This window comes from Sorex araneus, chromosome 2 (assembly GCF_027595985.1).
Source record: "Sorex araneus isolate mSorAra2 chromosome 2, mSorAra2.pri, whole genome shotgun sequence".
Lineage (NCBI taxonomy): Eukaryota > Metazoa > Chordata > Mammalia > Eulipotyphla > Soricidae > Sorex > Sorex araneus.
Window position 1 is genome coordinate 282,027,176 of NC_073303.1, and position 16,807 is coordinate 282,043,982.

At 47.2% G+C, this 16,807-nt stretch overlaps 1 protein-coding gene across 1 annotated transcript; it reads right to left on the minus strand.

Annotated features, from left to right (window-relative positions):
* Window positions 1–7,866: 7,866 nt before the first annotated feature.
* Window positions 7,867–16,183, minus strand: SMCO1 (single-pass membrane protein with coiled-coil domains 1). The gene is made up of 3 exons (XM_055124789.1): window positions 16,092–16,183; window positions 9,650–9,799; window positions 7,867–8,558 (listed from the first exon to the last, which is right to left on the minus strand). The coding sequence occupies exons 1-3, from the start codon at window positions 16,181–16,183 to the stop codon at window positions 8,114–8,116; spliced, it is 687 nt and encodes a 228-aa protein (XP_054980764.1). The 3' UTR covers window positions 7,867–8,113.
* Between the last annotated feature and the right edge of the window lie 624 nt (window positions 16,184–16,807).

Consider the following 16,807-nt stretch of genomic DNA (forward strand, 5'->3'; position numbering starts at 1 on the left):
TCTGCAGCCTCTGACCAGGGCCGGCAGAGTACAGGGAGGTGGCTTCTCCAGGGAGAGTCACGCCCTCCAGACTGCAGCCCTGTGCATTTTATTGAATCTGTTTATTTTGGTTTGAGGGCCACACCTCACCTGGCTGTGCGCAGGGCTTATCTTCTGGCTCTGCGTGCAAGGTGAGTTCAGGGGACTGTTCTGGGGTGTCAGAAATCAAACCTGCGTTGGCCACATGCAAAAAAAGCCCCTTTACTGGGCCGGAGTGATAGCACAGCGGGTAGGGCGTTTGCCTTGCATGCGGCCGACCTGGGTTCGATCCCCGGCATCCCATATGGTCCCCCAAGCACTGCCAGGAGTAATTCCTGAGTACAAAAGCCAGGAGTAACCCCTGAGCATCGCTGGGTGTGACCCAAAAAGCAAAAAAAAAAAAAAAAAAAGCCCCTTTACTCTGTAACTATTTCTCTCTGGCCCCTGAGAGCTGTCCATTTTAGCTTTTCCTAAAGAAAATTTAAGTTTTGTTGGGGGGGAAGAAGACAAAGTTGCCAAAAGTTTTGGTAAACACATAGTTCTCTCTCTCTCTCTCTCTCTCTCTCTCTCTCTCTCTCTCTCTCTCTCTCTCTCTCTCTCTCTCTCTCTCTCTCTCCCCCCCTCCCCACACCTCCATATTTTTCTAAATTAAAACTACTTTACTTCACTATATGGCTGGAGCGATAGCACAGCGGGCAGGGCGTTAGCCTTGCACGCGGCCGACCCGTCTTCGATTCCTCCGCCCCTCTCGGAGAGCCCGGCAAGCTACCGAGAGTATCCCACCCACACGGCAGAGCTCCCTGTGGCGTATTCGATATGCCAAAAACTAACAAGTCTCACAATGGAGACATTACTGACGCCCACTCGAGCAAATCAATGAACAACAGGATGACAGCGTTACAGTGATTATGATAAACCTGTAAAACCTGGAACTCCTGTGTGGAGGTCAGAACAAATTTTTTTTCTTCCTGCAAAGACTATTGCCTCGCTCCAGCCTGAGCTATAATCCCTGAAAATAAAGGTAGTGATGATGGAGGAAGGCAGACAGGAAAAGGCCCTTGGCAACAAAACTCCGGTCAACAGAACTTCTGGGAGGAAAATCCTAAGACTGATCCACTGGATACAGAAAACAGACCTGGTAAGACCTTCAGCAGCCCCTGAGGGGGTTGGACCCCTCCCCATGAAGTTGCTCAAACCCTCCCTCCTCTCCTTTAATCTGTTTAAAATATGACCCAGCCCCGAGAGGACTCCAGGACTTCCGGATCAAGACAACCCGCGAGGAGCCTATAAAAGACACCTTAGGGGCTGGAGTGATAGCACAGTGGGTAGGGCGTTTGCCTTGCACGGGGCCGACCCGGGTTCAAATCCCAGCATCCCATATGGTCCCCTGAGCACTGCCAGGGGTCCAGGGGTGATTCCTGAGTGCATGAGCCAGGAGTGACCCCTGTGCATTGCTGGGTGTGACCCAAAAAGAAAAAAAAAAAGACACCTTAAACAAAGGGAGGGCGCACATATGCTGCCCGAGCCCATGTGCTTCTTGCAGCCGTGTGGCCAAGCACAAGTGGTGCCTGAGCACATGTGTCGCCCGCATCTCCACTCTTGAGATGTGTACTTTTATGCTTTCCTATCTAATGCTGGAATGTATGTAGGGGCTCTCTCCGCCCTTGGAGAAGCCTGCGTTCTCTCTTGAGCACGTTACTCTGTCTCTTTTACTCTCTACTCCCACTTTACTCTTCTCCTTCCCTTCAAAAATCCTCCAGGGGCTAGAGTGATAGCACAGTGGGTAGGGCGTTTGCCTTGCACGTGGCCGACCCGAGTTCAAATCCCAGCATCCCATATGGTCCCCCGAGCACCATCAGGAGTAATTCTTTTTTTTTTTTCTTTTTGGGTCACACCCAGCGATGCTCAGGGGTTACTCCTGGCTTTGCACTCAGGAACTACTCCTGGCGGTGCTTGGGGGACCATATGGGATGCCGGGGATCGAACCCGGGTCGGCCACGTGCAAGGCAAACGCCCTACCCGGTGTGCTATCGTTCCGGCCCCAGGAGTAATTCTTGAGTACGGGGCCAGGAGTAACCCCTGAGCATCGCCGGGTGTGACCCAAAAAGAAAAAAAAATCCTCCAAATAAAATCTGTTTTACTTCACTGCTTGTCTACTCCTGAAATTGTCTCTGCAAGCGAGACAAGAACCCAGTAACCCTGGGTCCAGGGTGGCAGAGGCGGGTAGGGAGAAAGTGACTGTCTTTCTCCTCCCAACTCATGTGAGCCACCCGTGGGGTCCACCGACATCAGGTGGGACCAGTACTTGTATAATGTAGATCAAGTGGACTTCGGGTCCAGGCTCATGGTTGCCCAGTGGCTGGAGGGACATTAGCGTCCGTGCCATGTCGGAGCTCAGGGCAGACTGCCAGTTCTCACCCTCCCAGCACTTCCCCAGATGACCCAGGTGGTTGAGTAGGGAAGTGGTGACACTTTTTTTCCTTGAGGCTCCCTCACTCACCTCTTAACCCAAATCACTTGCTTAGCAAGATAAGCAGCAAGATAGCCAAGAATGGGGACTGGAGGGATAGCACAGTGGGTAGGGCATTTGCATACGATTCCCAACATCCCATATGGTCCCTCGAGCACCACCAGGAGTAACTCCTGAGTTCAGAGCCACATCGCTGGATGTGACCACCCCCAAGAAAAGAAAAAAAAAAAGAAAAGAAAAGAAAAGAAAAGAAAGGAAAGGAAAGGAAAGGAAAGGAAAAGAAAAGAAAAGAAAAGAAAAGAAAAGAAAAGAAAAGAAAAGAAAAGAGAAAAGAAAAGAAAAGAAAAGAAAAGAAAAGAAAAGAAAAGAAAAGAAAGGAAAAGAAAAGAAAGCCAAGAGTGGAGTTGGGTGGCCTGCAGTGTAAGTTATGATGAGGAAAATGAGTCAGAAGCAGAGGGATAGACGTAGAATGACTGCATTCATTTGTGGGATATAAAAAAGAAAAAGTATGATACAATATCCAGGGCCAGGGAAAACAGAGGCCAGGAGAGTGGTTGGAAGCTTGCCAAAAGTGTGTGTGTGTGTGTACACTGTCCTGTCCCCAGGACAGAAACTGGGGACATTGGTGGTGGGAAATATACACTGGCAAAGGATGGGTGTTAGAACATTTTGTAACTGAAACCCAACTTCACTGAGCAACGTTGTAGCTGTATCTCACTGTGATTCAATTAGAAAATAAATAAATTTAATTAAAAACTACATGTCATGAGAAAACCCAAATAAAAGAAACTGCAGCCTAATTTCATGAGCGGCCCAGAAGACCTGCTGCTTTTCAAGGAACCCACTTCTCTCACCGCTGGGAGCAGCTTGAAGAGATCAGCAGGGCAGCCCTGAAGAGCACAGCTCCCTGGGCTGGAGGGCTCAGAGGCGGGTGCTCAGGCTTCGCATGCAGGAGGCCCAGGTTTGAGCCTGCACCAGTACTGAGTCGGGAGTCGCCTCTGAGCACTGCCAGGGGTGATCCCCAAACAGAAAGAGTGGCTGTTAGGTTGCGAACCACAGAACCCAAAAGAAGAGAGAAAGAGGGAATGTGTCTGCCACAGAGGCAGGGGGTGGGAGGGGTGGGGGTGGCGGGAGGGACGCTGGGAAGGTTGGTGGTGGAGAATGGGCACTGGTGGAGGGATGGGTATTCAAACATTGTTTGATTGAAACATAATCACGAAAATTTGCAAGTCTGTAACTGTTTCTGACGATGACTATTAAAATAAAGAATAATAATAGCACTGTAGCACTGCTGTCCCGTCATTCATCAATTTGTTCAAGCGGGCACCAGTAACGTCTAATTGTGAGACTTGTTAATAATAATAATAAATTTTTTAAAAATAGTGGCTGTAAACAGGAAAATCTGTGTGTGGGGGGTGGATAATAAATGAGTGGTCCTATTCTATTGTTAACATTTTCACTATGGGGACAGAAACCTGCACGAGTACAGAATGACCAGGGGCTGAAGAGTTAGTAGTGCATGGAGTGTGCTCGCCTTGTGTGTGGCTTCGGTCATTCTACAATATTTTCTTTTTGCTGGGAGCCACAGTTGGCAGTGCTCAGGGTTTATGTCTGGCTCTGCACTCAGGAATCACTCCTGGTGGGCTCAGGGGACCATGTGGGGTGCTGGGGATGGAGCCCTGGTCGGATCTGCAAGGTCAGCACCCAACCTGCTATACTACCCCTCCAGCCCTCAGTTTGTTTAACAAATTGCTTATGGTATTTCTGAAAATTTAAGTATTTGTTGCCATCCTTTCCTCTGGCGTTTTCGTCTGTCCCGTTGCAGGTGGCTGTTGGGAGAGCAAGGGAGACAGTAGCCTCCAGGGGGCAGTGCCCAACCCTCAGTCACTCAGGAAAATGCCCGGGAGTGTCTGCCACAAGCCCCTGCACAGTGTGGACCCGCCCGTCACCTCATCAGCGTCACTGGGCAGCCACAGGGCCGCACCTGACGTCCACTGACCAGCATGGGGGCTGGGCCCGCCAGCTGAATGCTCTGGGAGCTGTGGACACAAGCTAGAACGAGTGAGGAAGTGTTCTTTGTAGGAAAACATCAGTCCTAGCCTCTGTCCAGGTCCATCATCTTCCCTCGCAGGAAAGAATTTCAGGAGAAACTGAATAATGAAGTAAAATTGTTTTACTTGGAGAAATATAAGAAAGCAGAGAGAGACAGAGAGAGAGAAATAGCACACAGGCTTCTCCAGAGCGGAGAGAGATGAGCGTAGATACCTCAGGCTGCGTTGTAGGTGAGAATGTGTTCTGCTTGTCTTTACAAAAGCGTGTTTTATAGCAGGCCTTTGCCCAAACTGCATCACCAGGGGCTGGAGCAATAGCACAGCAGGTAGGGCGTTTGCCTTGCATGCGGCCGACCGGGTTCGATTTCCAGCATCCCATATGGTCTCCTGAGCACTGCCGGGGGTGATTCCTAAGTGCAGGGCCAGGAGTAACCCCTCTGCATTGCCAGGTGTGACCCATAAAGCAAAGTCAAAGAAAAAGAAAAAGAAACAAACTACATCACCAGCCCCTGTACCCTGGAGCTTTCTGTGTCAGCAAGTGTCTGTTGCTATGGTGTGGCCAAAGGGAAGGACTTGGATTCTTGATGGTCTTTTCCATAGTCTGATCACTCTTTTGTTTCTCTCGGAGCGTCTTTTCTGTGTGGTGGAGGGGTCTCACCGTGTGTGCCTCAGCTTCTGCATCTGGCTGATGCTCGCTATTTATATCTCAAAGGAGTGCCGTCTTCATGCCTGCACCGGTGACTTGACAGCTTCCTTAAATCACATCTTGGTTTCATTTCTTCCCAAGTCACTCATTGCCAGAGTCCCCTCCCTCTCCATCTGCCCACAACATATTCCTTGATTTAAAACCTGTAGATGATTGAGCATTAGATAGCAAAATCTCCATTGTGAGGGGAAGGGGTGGCAGTGGTATTATAAAATCCCACTGTTGAACCGAGCTCCTTGTTCTGTAACACAGAAACAGGATGTAGGAAGCCAGAATGAGACCCACTAGGAGATATCAGCTATATTTCTCGGGCAATCATAAAAGGAAGGTGAAGTCCCCACCGTGGCCCTCCAGAAGTTTCAGTTTCCCATTCTTGTGAGACAAGGCCCAAGGTGGACTCACAGCAACTCAGCAAAATACTTTATCGGTAGGATGCAGGTAACATCTCCCCCAGAAGAAAACACTGTCCTGAGCCTGATGCCCAGGCCTCAGTCCTGACACAGCCTCCCACGGGGAGAGGGCCTCGCATCCAAGGAGAGGTGCAGTGCCCAGACGAAGCACACGACTGTGGCTTTAACTCTGGATCTCTCATTTTAAGGTAAAGGCATACTTATCCCTTCGTTGCAAGTAACACTACTACCCTAATAAAAAAAATTTTTTGAGTGGGAGGGGAACTCCTGGTGGGGCTCAGGGCTTACTCTTGGTTCCGAACTCAAAGATCATTCCTGGTGGGACTCGGGGGACCATATGGAGTGCCAGGGACAAGGATATGTTGTGTTCGTGGTAAGTGCCTTAATCTCTGTACTATCTCTGGTCGATAAAGTGATAATTTAATAAAAGTGAACAAACCTGTAGTGTAAAGGGGGGGGTGTAAAAAAGCAAAACAGATCCCAATACATAGCTGTTATGGAAAGTCATGGAAGTTCAGTCATGGGGGTTAGTCATGAATAGACAATGGAGCAAGAGGTGCCATGGGAGGTAAATAGGTCAGATTCTGATACATGTCAGACTCTGATACATTATTAAGATGGATTTAGAGTTGAAACAGAGTGTGATTCAAGACTTCTCAGGGCCTGAGCAATAGTACAGCAGGTAGGTACTTGCCTTGCACGTAGCAGACCTGGGTTCAATTTCCAGCACCCCACATGGTCCCCGAGCCCACCAGGAATATTCTCTGAGACATAGCCAGGAGAAAGCCCTGAGCACCATCAACTCTGGCCAAAAATAACAAAAAAGAGGGTCATTTCTCTGGCAAAATTAATTTATTTGATCTTTTTTTTTCTTTTTTGCTTTTTGGGTCATACCTGGTAATGCACAGGGTTCACTCCTGGTTCTGCACTCAGGAATTACCCCTGGCAGTGCTCAGGGAACCATATGGGACGCTGGGAATCGAACCCGGGTTGGCCGTGTGCAAGGCAAATGCCCTACCTGCTGTGCTATTGCTCCAGCCCCCAAATAAATGTATTTGGGGGGCTGGAGAGATAGTACAGTGGGTTAAAGCACTTGCCTTGCACGCGGCTGACTCAGGTTCAATCCCCAGCACCCATTAATACCCTTGAACACCACCAAGAGTCATCACTGAGGGAATAGCAGGAATAAACCCTGAGCAGTGCTAGGTATGCCCAAAAAAATAAACAAAAGAAATAAATTTATTGACATTGGCACTTGCAGAACTGTACAAAATACAAACAACAAAAAACTACAATGAAGTGCAGAATTGTTGGCGGATTTAATTTATAATTTATTTACTGGGGGGGTCAGGGAACACCCAGAAGTGCTCTGGGGCTACTCCAGGCTCTGTGCTCAGGGATCACTTATGATTGTGGCACTGCCTGTGATCTCCCGCCACTGCTCATAAGCGGTGCTGAAGGCCACAGGCAAATCTTGGAGGGTCTCAAGACTGGGAAGAGGATCTGATACTCGTTGAACTTCCCACTCCATGGTTCTTGGCATGAAGGCAAGGCACATCCCACAGTCAAAAAGCCTAAAACTTGAAGACTTGACATCTCCCCATCCCTTGAAAATCAGAAGGAGCAACCTTGGATGCAGCCTGCCCGTGCTGGACTCCCCAGCGCCACACCACCAGGGGTCGCTCCTGAGCTCAGCGCCAGGAACATCCCGGAGCACCACTGGGGACGGCCAAATCCATCCCCTTGGAAGAAGGCAGACTCTTAGTGATCAGAGAGCTAGGAAGCAAAGGTGAGGGGAAGGTCATGACGTTTTTGTGCATATACTATGCCTGGGCAACTGTGCGCCACAAAATGACACACGCACAGGTCAGAGGAAAGCATCCCCTCTTGCTTGCCACGTGATTGCCCCTCAGATAAATGAAAGTGTGTGGAACTGACCAGTCAGGCTTCATATAGCCTATGTAATGTTTCTACAACAAAATTAGGGTTCGTACAACAACCAACTGGATAATATGTGTGTAAAAAAGGAACTGACCAGAAGTCTCAATTTTCTGGCACTCCCCTGCCCCCCCCATACTTACTCTATAAAAGTCCCAATGCTCCAGGTGGCTTAACAGGTGGCTTAACAGAGCGGTTTAGGTGCACAATTGATAGGGGTCAGCTTCCTACCACCATCCGGTCCCCTCAGAGTGCTGGGTGTAGCCCTACGTGTCCCTGAGCAATGTGACCTGGAGCCCCACTGGGGTGTCCTGGCAGGACGAAGGACCTGGGCAGCACTGCATTCTGGGGTGAATGAACCACTGGCCCAGTTGGCTGAGGATTGCTCGGAGGGACCCCGGGCATCCTGAGTCCCATTTGGGAGGCCCCTACACCCCAAAGAAGCTTACAAAAAATTATACGCACATCCCTTCCCCCACCACATGCAAGGTAAATTACTAGAGGGATCTCGGGTAAAAAATTAGTTTTTGGCTGCTGGGATCAACTCACTGAGTGGTGACGTCTGCTCTCCAGGCACCCTCCCGGCCTTCCCCTTCTCGATGACCTGGACAGCTCTCAGCAACCCCTGCTGCAGAGCCTGGTTCTTCACCATGTTAGTTATCATGAACGTGACGTCCCTGATGTAGAGCTGCCTCACTTTAGCAGCATAGTGATCGGACTTGTTCCCGTGCGCAAGAAAGAACGTACAAAGAGCTGTGACGTCTCCTTCTTGCAGCCCGCACTCCTCTAGGACAGATTCCCACGCAACCTGAACGCGTGCGTTCTTGGCTTTGTGTCTGAGGATCGAGGCGAAGGTGGGGAGCGCTCTCTCCAGGTCTGGCAGCTTCTCGAGCACATGTGTGTGTAAGCAGGTAAGAGCCTCAATGACATAGCTGTATAAAATATTCAGTTCCATTGAAGTGAACCTATGAACAATGTGGAGTTTCTTAGGCAATGGAAATCTTGAAAGGACAAAGCAATTCCATTAGTGCAATTCAAAGTATATCCCACTAGGAATTTTCCTCCCTCCCTTCCTTCCTTCCTTCCTTCCTTCCTTCCTTCCTTCCTTCCTTCCTTCCTTCCTTCCTTCCTTCCTTCCTTCCTTTCTCTCTCTCTTCCTTTCTCTCTCTCTTTCTTTCTTTCTTTCTTTCTTTCTTTCTTTCTTTCTTTCTTTCTTTCTTTCTTTCTTTCTTTCTTTCTTTCTTTCTTTCTTTCTTTCTTTCTTTCTTTTTGTTTGCATCATACAATAAATGGCTTAGTTGTCAAGTTGCCCATGTTTCTTAGGAATGAAAAAGTTCCAGGGGCTGGAGAGATAGTACAGTGGGTAGGATGCTTGCTTCACATGCTATGACCCCTGGCACCCCGTATAGTCCCCAAAGCCTATTAAAAGTGATCCCTGAGTGCAGAGCCAGGGTAAGCCTTGAGCACTGCCCAGTTCCCCAGTTTCTCTGTTCCCCCAGTCCTTTGTCCGTCGCAGCTGTGGGCCACCTGCGGAGGTGGCTCTCAGCCACTCGAATGCTCGAGTCCCTTGCATGCCCCCACATTTTTTTTGTGGAAACTCACAGTAAGCCCCGAGGACTGCCCTGTGTGGCCAAAACAAAACTAATGAAAATGAAGGATTTTTATCATCCATCTCTGTGTTAGTGAAATCTTGGCAAGCTAGCTATTCTGTAATGACATCCATACCTTGGTCCCCAATGTCAAAACAAGTAGTTTTTTGAATGAATGACCTCAGTAAAATGACATTTTTCCACAATTCATTGTTGAAACCATATAGAGAATTTCTGTTTTAGGATGGTCATTAAAAGTTTTCACATGGCTGGAGTGATAGAACAGCGGGTAGGGCATTTGCCTTGCACACGGCCAACCCGGGTTTGATTCTCAGCATCCCATATGGTCCCCCAAGCACCGCCAGGAATAACCCCTTGTGCATCACTGGATGTGACCCAAAAAGCAAAAAAACAAAAAAGTTTTCACAAAGTCCTGGAATTCTGCTGACTTTTGCCTGGATGCTCACCTGAGTGCCAGAACGGCCATCCACAGCTCATCTTGAGCGGCTTGGCTTGCTAACATCTTGCTATGATGTTCAAATTTCTGCGTCAGATTATCCTTGATAAGGTCTAGTTCTTTGAACTGTGCTTCTAAAGCTTGGAGTTTGTGATCTACTCTGTGAGATAAAGGAATCCAGGGTTAGTTTAGGACAAGAGATAAAACTAAGGCTTTTTCTTAATATAAGTCTCTGAGAGATTGTTTACAGCTGCTACCAAATTTGGGCGGTATCTTAATTAACATCTATCAACACACATTTTCTCTCTTTTTTTTTTGCAATGCTGGGACTATACACATATAATTATATGTGTTCTACCACTGAGTCAGATTCCTGGCCTTTGGGTAACTATTTAAATTTCAGATTATGAACAGATGTTTCCCTTTTCTATTCTCTTTAGTTATCATATTACATACTGGTTATTACATTCCTTATACTACCCATCTTTTGCCTTGCTGTTTACTTGGTTATCTGTCATATCTTATCTTCGTATTATACTTTACTCTTTTCAAGGCATTTGTGTGGGCACCCAGGAGAGGGACTACTTCCAGCAATGCTTGTGTGATCGATCAAACGGTGCCAGAAATCAAACCTGGGGCCCCCACATACAAAGCATACCCTTCGCTCCTTTGAGCCGTCTCCCTGACCCATAAAGAAATCCCCACAAATTTCGGAAAGTCGTCCCTGAGCTGATGGGTGTGGTTTGAAAACAAAAAAGTATTTTCTCTATGCTTGACTTTGATTCTTAAATCTATCACATAAAGGCAGTCTTTTTTTTTTTTTTTTTTTGCTTTTTGGGTCACACCCGGTGATGCTCAGGGGCTACTCCTGGCTTTGCACTCAGGAATCACTCCTGGCGGTGCTCAGGGGACCATATGGGATGCTGGGAATCGAACCCTGGTCGGCCATATGCAAGGCAAACGCCCTACCCGCTGTGCTATCACTCCAGCCCAAGGCAGTCGTTCTTATTATTTTACAGATAACTGAATTTTGAACAGACTGCTCTAGCATAACTAGGCTGAAACCAGTACGCTAATGAAGTAGCTTTCTCTCCTGTGTCTTGACTGTCCAAATCGTGTGTGCGCATTTTTGGAATCCAGGAATCCAGGATCCAGTCATGGAAACCAGGACCTGGAAAATATGTTCCCTGCTGCTGAGCCCCGTCCCTGGTCTGATTATCCTAACTGCATCCGTCCTGCAAGGGTGAGCTCAAATCCCACTGACCATTTGGCGTTCAGACTTCTGTCCTGGAGATCGCACCTGTGTTTCTCCCTCACAGAGAGACTGCCTCTACACCTTCTGCTTTTTGTTTTTATTAATTTTTCAAGAATTAAACCATAAGCTCATAGGTGAAGGGGATGAGAGTCTATTTCTTTTTTTTTTTTTTCTTTTTGGGTCACACCTGGCGATGCTCAGGGGCTACTCCTGGCTTTGCACTCAGGAATCACTCCTGGCGGTGCTCAGGGGACCATATGGGATGCTGGGAATCGAACCCGGGTCGGCCTCGTGCAAGGCAAACGCCCTACCCGCTGTGCTATCTCTCCAGCCCCGAGAGTCTATTTCTGGAACATCTCTGTGTCCTATTTTTCCTACTATCTCACAAGAACTGTAAGAGAAGTAACATATATCTTCTATGACTGACCTGAGATGCTGAGCAGGGCCACTCATGGGGGAGGTGGGGGGAGTGCTGAGTCATCAGAGGGCGGTTGTCATCCAATCCCAACTGAACCAGCAGGAACTAGAACATGGCCCACTTGCCTGCAGCCACTCACCACCCCCAAGCTTCTGTGTTTTCAGTGACCCGAATCTCACTGTAGATGCCCAGGGTTCCAACACTGGATGTCTCTTCCAGAGCCTTGATCTCTCCCAGGCCTAATTCAGTTCTCCCAAATTCCAGACCTTTAGCGCATTGTTGCCTGGATAAGGATGTCATACTCAACTGTCTTAAGCTGAATCTTGGTCATATCAGGTGGTACCCAGGAGTCCATACCACAATTGGGGCTCCTGAGTGCCAAGTACACATTCCACCCTTTCAACTACCCCCTGGACCAAAATATTCTTCTAGAACACAATTCTGATCATGTAACTGTCTGATTATAAACATTTTATGTGACCCTAACTTGTCCAGTGATATAATTTGAGCCAAATTGGCTTTCTTAACAGGAAATATGAAATCACGTATCCTTTGCCCCGCCCCTTACACATCTGGGTCACCCATCTTGCAAGACAACCAGCCTCTGGCTGAGGAGTGTACTACTCCTAGCTTTTATGGCTTATATGTACCATTTTCTCCACCTAAAATTTCTTTCTGTATTTTTCTTTCTCTCACTCCTCACACTTTTTTTTTTTTTAGCTTTTTTGTGTCACATCGGCGATACACAGGGGTCACCCCTGGCTTTGCACTCAGGAATTACTCCTGGTGGTGCTCGGAGGACCATATGAGATGCTGGGATTCGAACCCGGGTTGGCCGTGTGCAAGGCGAACGCCCTACCCACTGTGCTATCGCTCCAGCCCACTCCTCACACTTTCAGATACAGCTTAGTGCTCCTCTATAAGAATTTCCTTTTCTACTGTTAAGGCAAAACTCATCAGTTCTCATCACCCTTGGAACAGAATAACTTGCGTGCCTGAAGCCAATGACTTTGTCTTCTGTGAAGAGGTTAAAACAGGGGCGGGGATGTGGCTCCAGTGACACATCTGTGTCACGGGTGTGAGGCCCTGGGCTTGATCCCTGGCATCACAAGCATCCACCTCCCCCAGCATCAACCACCACAAAGGGATACACAAACCTGCATGCTGCTTCCCAGCCTTAGCTCCATTAAGAAGTCACTCATACTAAATTTTAAATATTTTGTAATGTTTCTGTGATCTCTATAGACAGTGAATTTTTTGAGAGCGAAAACCACATTTTACTTTTTTTTTTAATACTTAGGATTTCACACATGCATTAATTGAATGGAATTATACATAATATAAAAGCATGTTGCTCTTTTAACATACTCTCTCTCTTTCTCTCATGGAAGATCAGAACCACTTTGATTGAGACCATTCTAATTAGCATGTCTGTGATTCTCTGTAATACTAATTAGCATGGCATAGTTCCTATTTTTATTTTTCATTCTTCTTTTACCCAACTTCCCAGAAAAGCCAACCCCTCCCTGTAGCCCCTAGCAACCTTTTCATTGATTCCTTCAAGGATATCAGGGTTGAGGATTCATTACTCATCTTCTTCAGGCAAAATGAAAGGAAACAAACCAAGCCAAACAAAAACCCAAACAAAAACCTTGAATCCAAGGTTTTCTGTGCGTCTTCCACTCAGCAACAGGCAGCAGCCGAATGAGTATTTGATCTAAATTCTGCCTGAAAGGTCACTCAGTACACAAAGCTTTTAATAGCTCTTACAGCCAAATATAGTTTCAAAGATCGCGTGAACACAGGTGTCCCAGAATGTACTATAATGTTTGCCTTTGAAGAAGGAACCCCACATTGATAGAGCATAACCACCAGGTGTAATTGTGGTTTTGTATGTATTCTGGTAAATATTGTATATGTATATATTAATACACATGTATCAGGATTTAATTTGATGAAAAATATTATTCCTATTTTTTTTTCTTTTTGGGTCACACTCAGCTATGCTCAGGGGTTACTTCTTTTGTTTTTTTTAAAAAATTTTTATTAATGAATCACCATGAGGTACAGTTACAAACTTATGAACTTTCATGTTTGCATTTCGTTTACATCCCTCCACAGTGCCCATTCTCCTCCACCAATGTTCCCAGTATCCCTCCCACCACCCCCACCCCAACCCCCACCACCCCACCCTCTCCTGTTGGGTGTTGTAGTTTGCAATAGAGGTATTGAATGGCCATCATGCTTGGTCTATAGTCTACTTTCGGCATGCAGCTTTCAACCCGAGTGGGTCCTCCCAACATTCTCTACTAGGTGTTCCCTTGTCTATCTTGGCTGCCTTTTCCCCCAGCATGTGAGGCCAGTTCCCAAGCTGTGGGGCAGACCTCCTGGTTCTTATCTCTACTACTCTTGGATGTTAGTCTACCATTCTGCTACTTTATATTCCACAGATGAGTGCGATCTTTTTATATCTGTCTCTTTCTTTCTTTCTGACTCATTTCACTCAACATGATACTTTCCATGTTGATTGACTTATAGGCAAATTTCATGACTTCATCTTTTCTAACAGATGCATACTATTCCACTGTGTAGATGTACCAAAGTTTCTTTAATGAGTCATCTGTTTTGGGGCACTCCAGTTTTTTTCCAGATTTTGGCTATTGTAAACAGTGCTGCAATGAACATACAAGTGCAGATGCCATTTCTACTATACCTTTTTGTCTCTTTGGGATATATTCCCAGGAGTGGTATGGCTGGGTCAAACGCTCAGGGGTTACTTCTGACTCTGCACTCAGTAATTACTCCTGGCGGTGCTGGAGTGCTATTGCTATTGTGCTATTGCTCCATATGAGATGTCGGGGCTAGAAACTGGGTCGGCCTCGACCCACGCCCTACCTGCTGTGCTATCACGTCAGCCCCTTATTCCTAATTTTTAAGGTTATTCAATTATAATCTAAATAAAAGGTGTGCAAAATAGGTGTAGGCTGCAAAAATAATTCATGAGGGCCAGAGCAATTGTACAGTGGGCAGGGTGTTTGCCTTGACGGGACGTGCTTGAGTTCAATCCCCTGCACCCCATATGTCTCCTCAAGCTGTGCCAGGACTGAGCCCTGAGCACAGAGTCAGGACTAAGCCCTGAGCATAGCTAGGCACAGCCCCAAAACAAAAGAAAAATTTACTGACAAAGTGACCCGAGAGTACAGCAGGCCGGACATTTACCTTCCATATGGTTGAGGAGTTTGATCCCCAGAATCCCTGGGCCCTGCCCGGAGTGACCCTTGAGCACAGAGTCAGGTGTAAGCCCAGAACACTGCTGGGTGTGACCAGAAAAACCAGAAGAAAATTCTTTTTTGTTTTTGTTTTTTGGGTCACACCCAGCGATGCACAGGTGTTACTCCTGGCTCTGCACTCAGGAATCACTCCTGGCAGTGCTCAGGGGACCATATGGGACTCTGGGAATCGAACCTGGGTCGGCCACGTGCAAGGCAAATGCCCTACCCGCTGGCTGTGCTATTGCTCCAGCCCCAGAAACAAATTCTTTTTTTTTTTTCCTTTTTGGGTCACACCTGGCAATGCACAGGGGTCACTCCTGGCTCTGCACTCAGGAATTACTCCTGGCGGTGCTCAGGGGACCATATGGGATGCTGGGAATCGAACCCGGGTCGGCCGCGTTCAAGGCAAATGCCCTACCAGCTGTGCTATTGCTCCAGCCCCCCAGAAACAAATTCTTGATGAAGGAATAAGTTTCTGAGTCTTGGCTAGTTTGGTAACATTCTTATTGAAGATGTCATTTGAGCTTGGCTTGGAAGGAAAATATTGGTTTTTATTATTATAGAAGAAAAGTGGGGTTATACTTACTAAGCTGGAGAAATGATGTGAGCAAAATAATAGAAGTGATAAAGCACATGACGTGGTCAGAAAAACGAATGGAGGGGCTGGAGTGATAGCATAGCAGGTAGGGCGTTTGCCTTGCACGCGGCTGACCCGAGTTCAAATCCCAGCATCCCATATGGTCCCCTGAGCACCGCCAGGAGTAATTCCTGAGTGCAGAGCCAGGAGTAACCCCTGTGCATCGCCAGGTGTGACCCAAAACAAAACAAAACAAAACAAAACAAAACAAAACAAAACAAAAACAAAACAACAACAACAACAAAAAAACGAATGGATGTGTCTTGAGCAAAGATTCATGTATGGAAAGAAAAACTGCACCTATGTTCACTGTAGCATTATTTACAAGTGCCAAGATAGGCAATACAAAAATGGCCTTAGTATGATCCCAGCTTTCAGCACTAAAAAGCGAAAGAAAAGAAAAGAAAAAGAAAAAAATGGCTTAAGTGTTCATCAACAAACAAATGGAAAACGGGAACTTATTTGAGGGCCAGAAAGATGGCACAAAGGTTAAGTCATTTGCCTAGCATGTGGCTGCACCCTGACCCTGGGTTCGAATCCTTGCACTGTATGGACCCCAGGGCACCATCAGGTGTGGACCCTGAGAACCACCAGGTGTGGTCAAAAAACTAAATAAATTAGATAATTTGCAATAAAATGGACAGAACTTAAGGAGATTATCCTAAGTGAAATGAGTCAAATGGACAAAGACAAAAACTGCATGTTGTACTTATGTTGGAAAGAAAATTGCATATTAAAGGATGGAATTGAATTTTTAGTGGTGATGAATGTGATGCATCCATGTTAATTTACAAGAGACGTAAGAATTTATGGTGGGGGGGGAGGGGTGGGGGTTGGAGGGAAAGGTTTGGGTCATACCCAGCTGTTCACAGGGGCGGGTCCATGTTGGCAAGCTTCACGGGTGGCTTGTGTGAAGCGGTGAGGAGAAAGATGATCACTTTCTCCCCGTCCACCTCTGCCATCTGGGACCCCGGCTTACTGGGTTCTCGTCTTGCCTCGCAGAAAAGAATTTCAGGAGTAGACAAGCAGTGAAGTAAAACAGACTTTATTTGGAGGGTTTTTGAAGGTGTGGAGGGGGAGAGAGGGAGAGGGAGAGAGTAGCACGCTTAAGAGAATGCAGGCTTGGGGCTGGAGCAATAGCACAGCGGGTAGGGCGTTTGCCTTGCATGCGGTCAACCCGGGTTCAATTCCCAGCGTCCCATATGGTCCCCTGAGCATCGCCAGGAGTGATTCCTGAGTGCATGAGCCAGGAGTAACCCCTGTGCATTGCCAGGTGTGACCCAAAAAGCAAAAAAAATAAAATAAAAAAGAGAACTCGGGCTTCTCCAAGGGCGGAGGGAGCCCCTACACATATCCCAGCATTAGACAGGAAAGCATGAAAGTACACATCTCAAGAGGAGAGATGCGGGTAACACATGTGCTCGGGCACCACATGTGCTCGGCCACATGGGCACAAGCAGCACGTGGGTTCAGACAGGATACGCACACTTCCTTTGTTCAGGTGGCCTTTATAGGATTTCCTCCAAGCTGCCCCCATGTGGGACTTCTACCTAGGTCAAAGTCCTTTGCTAAGGAGGTTACCAGGG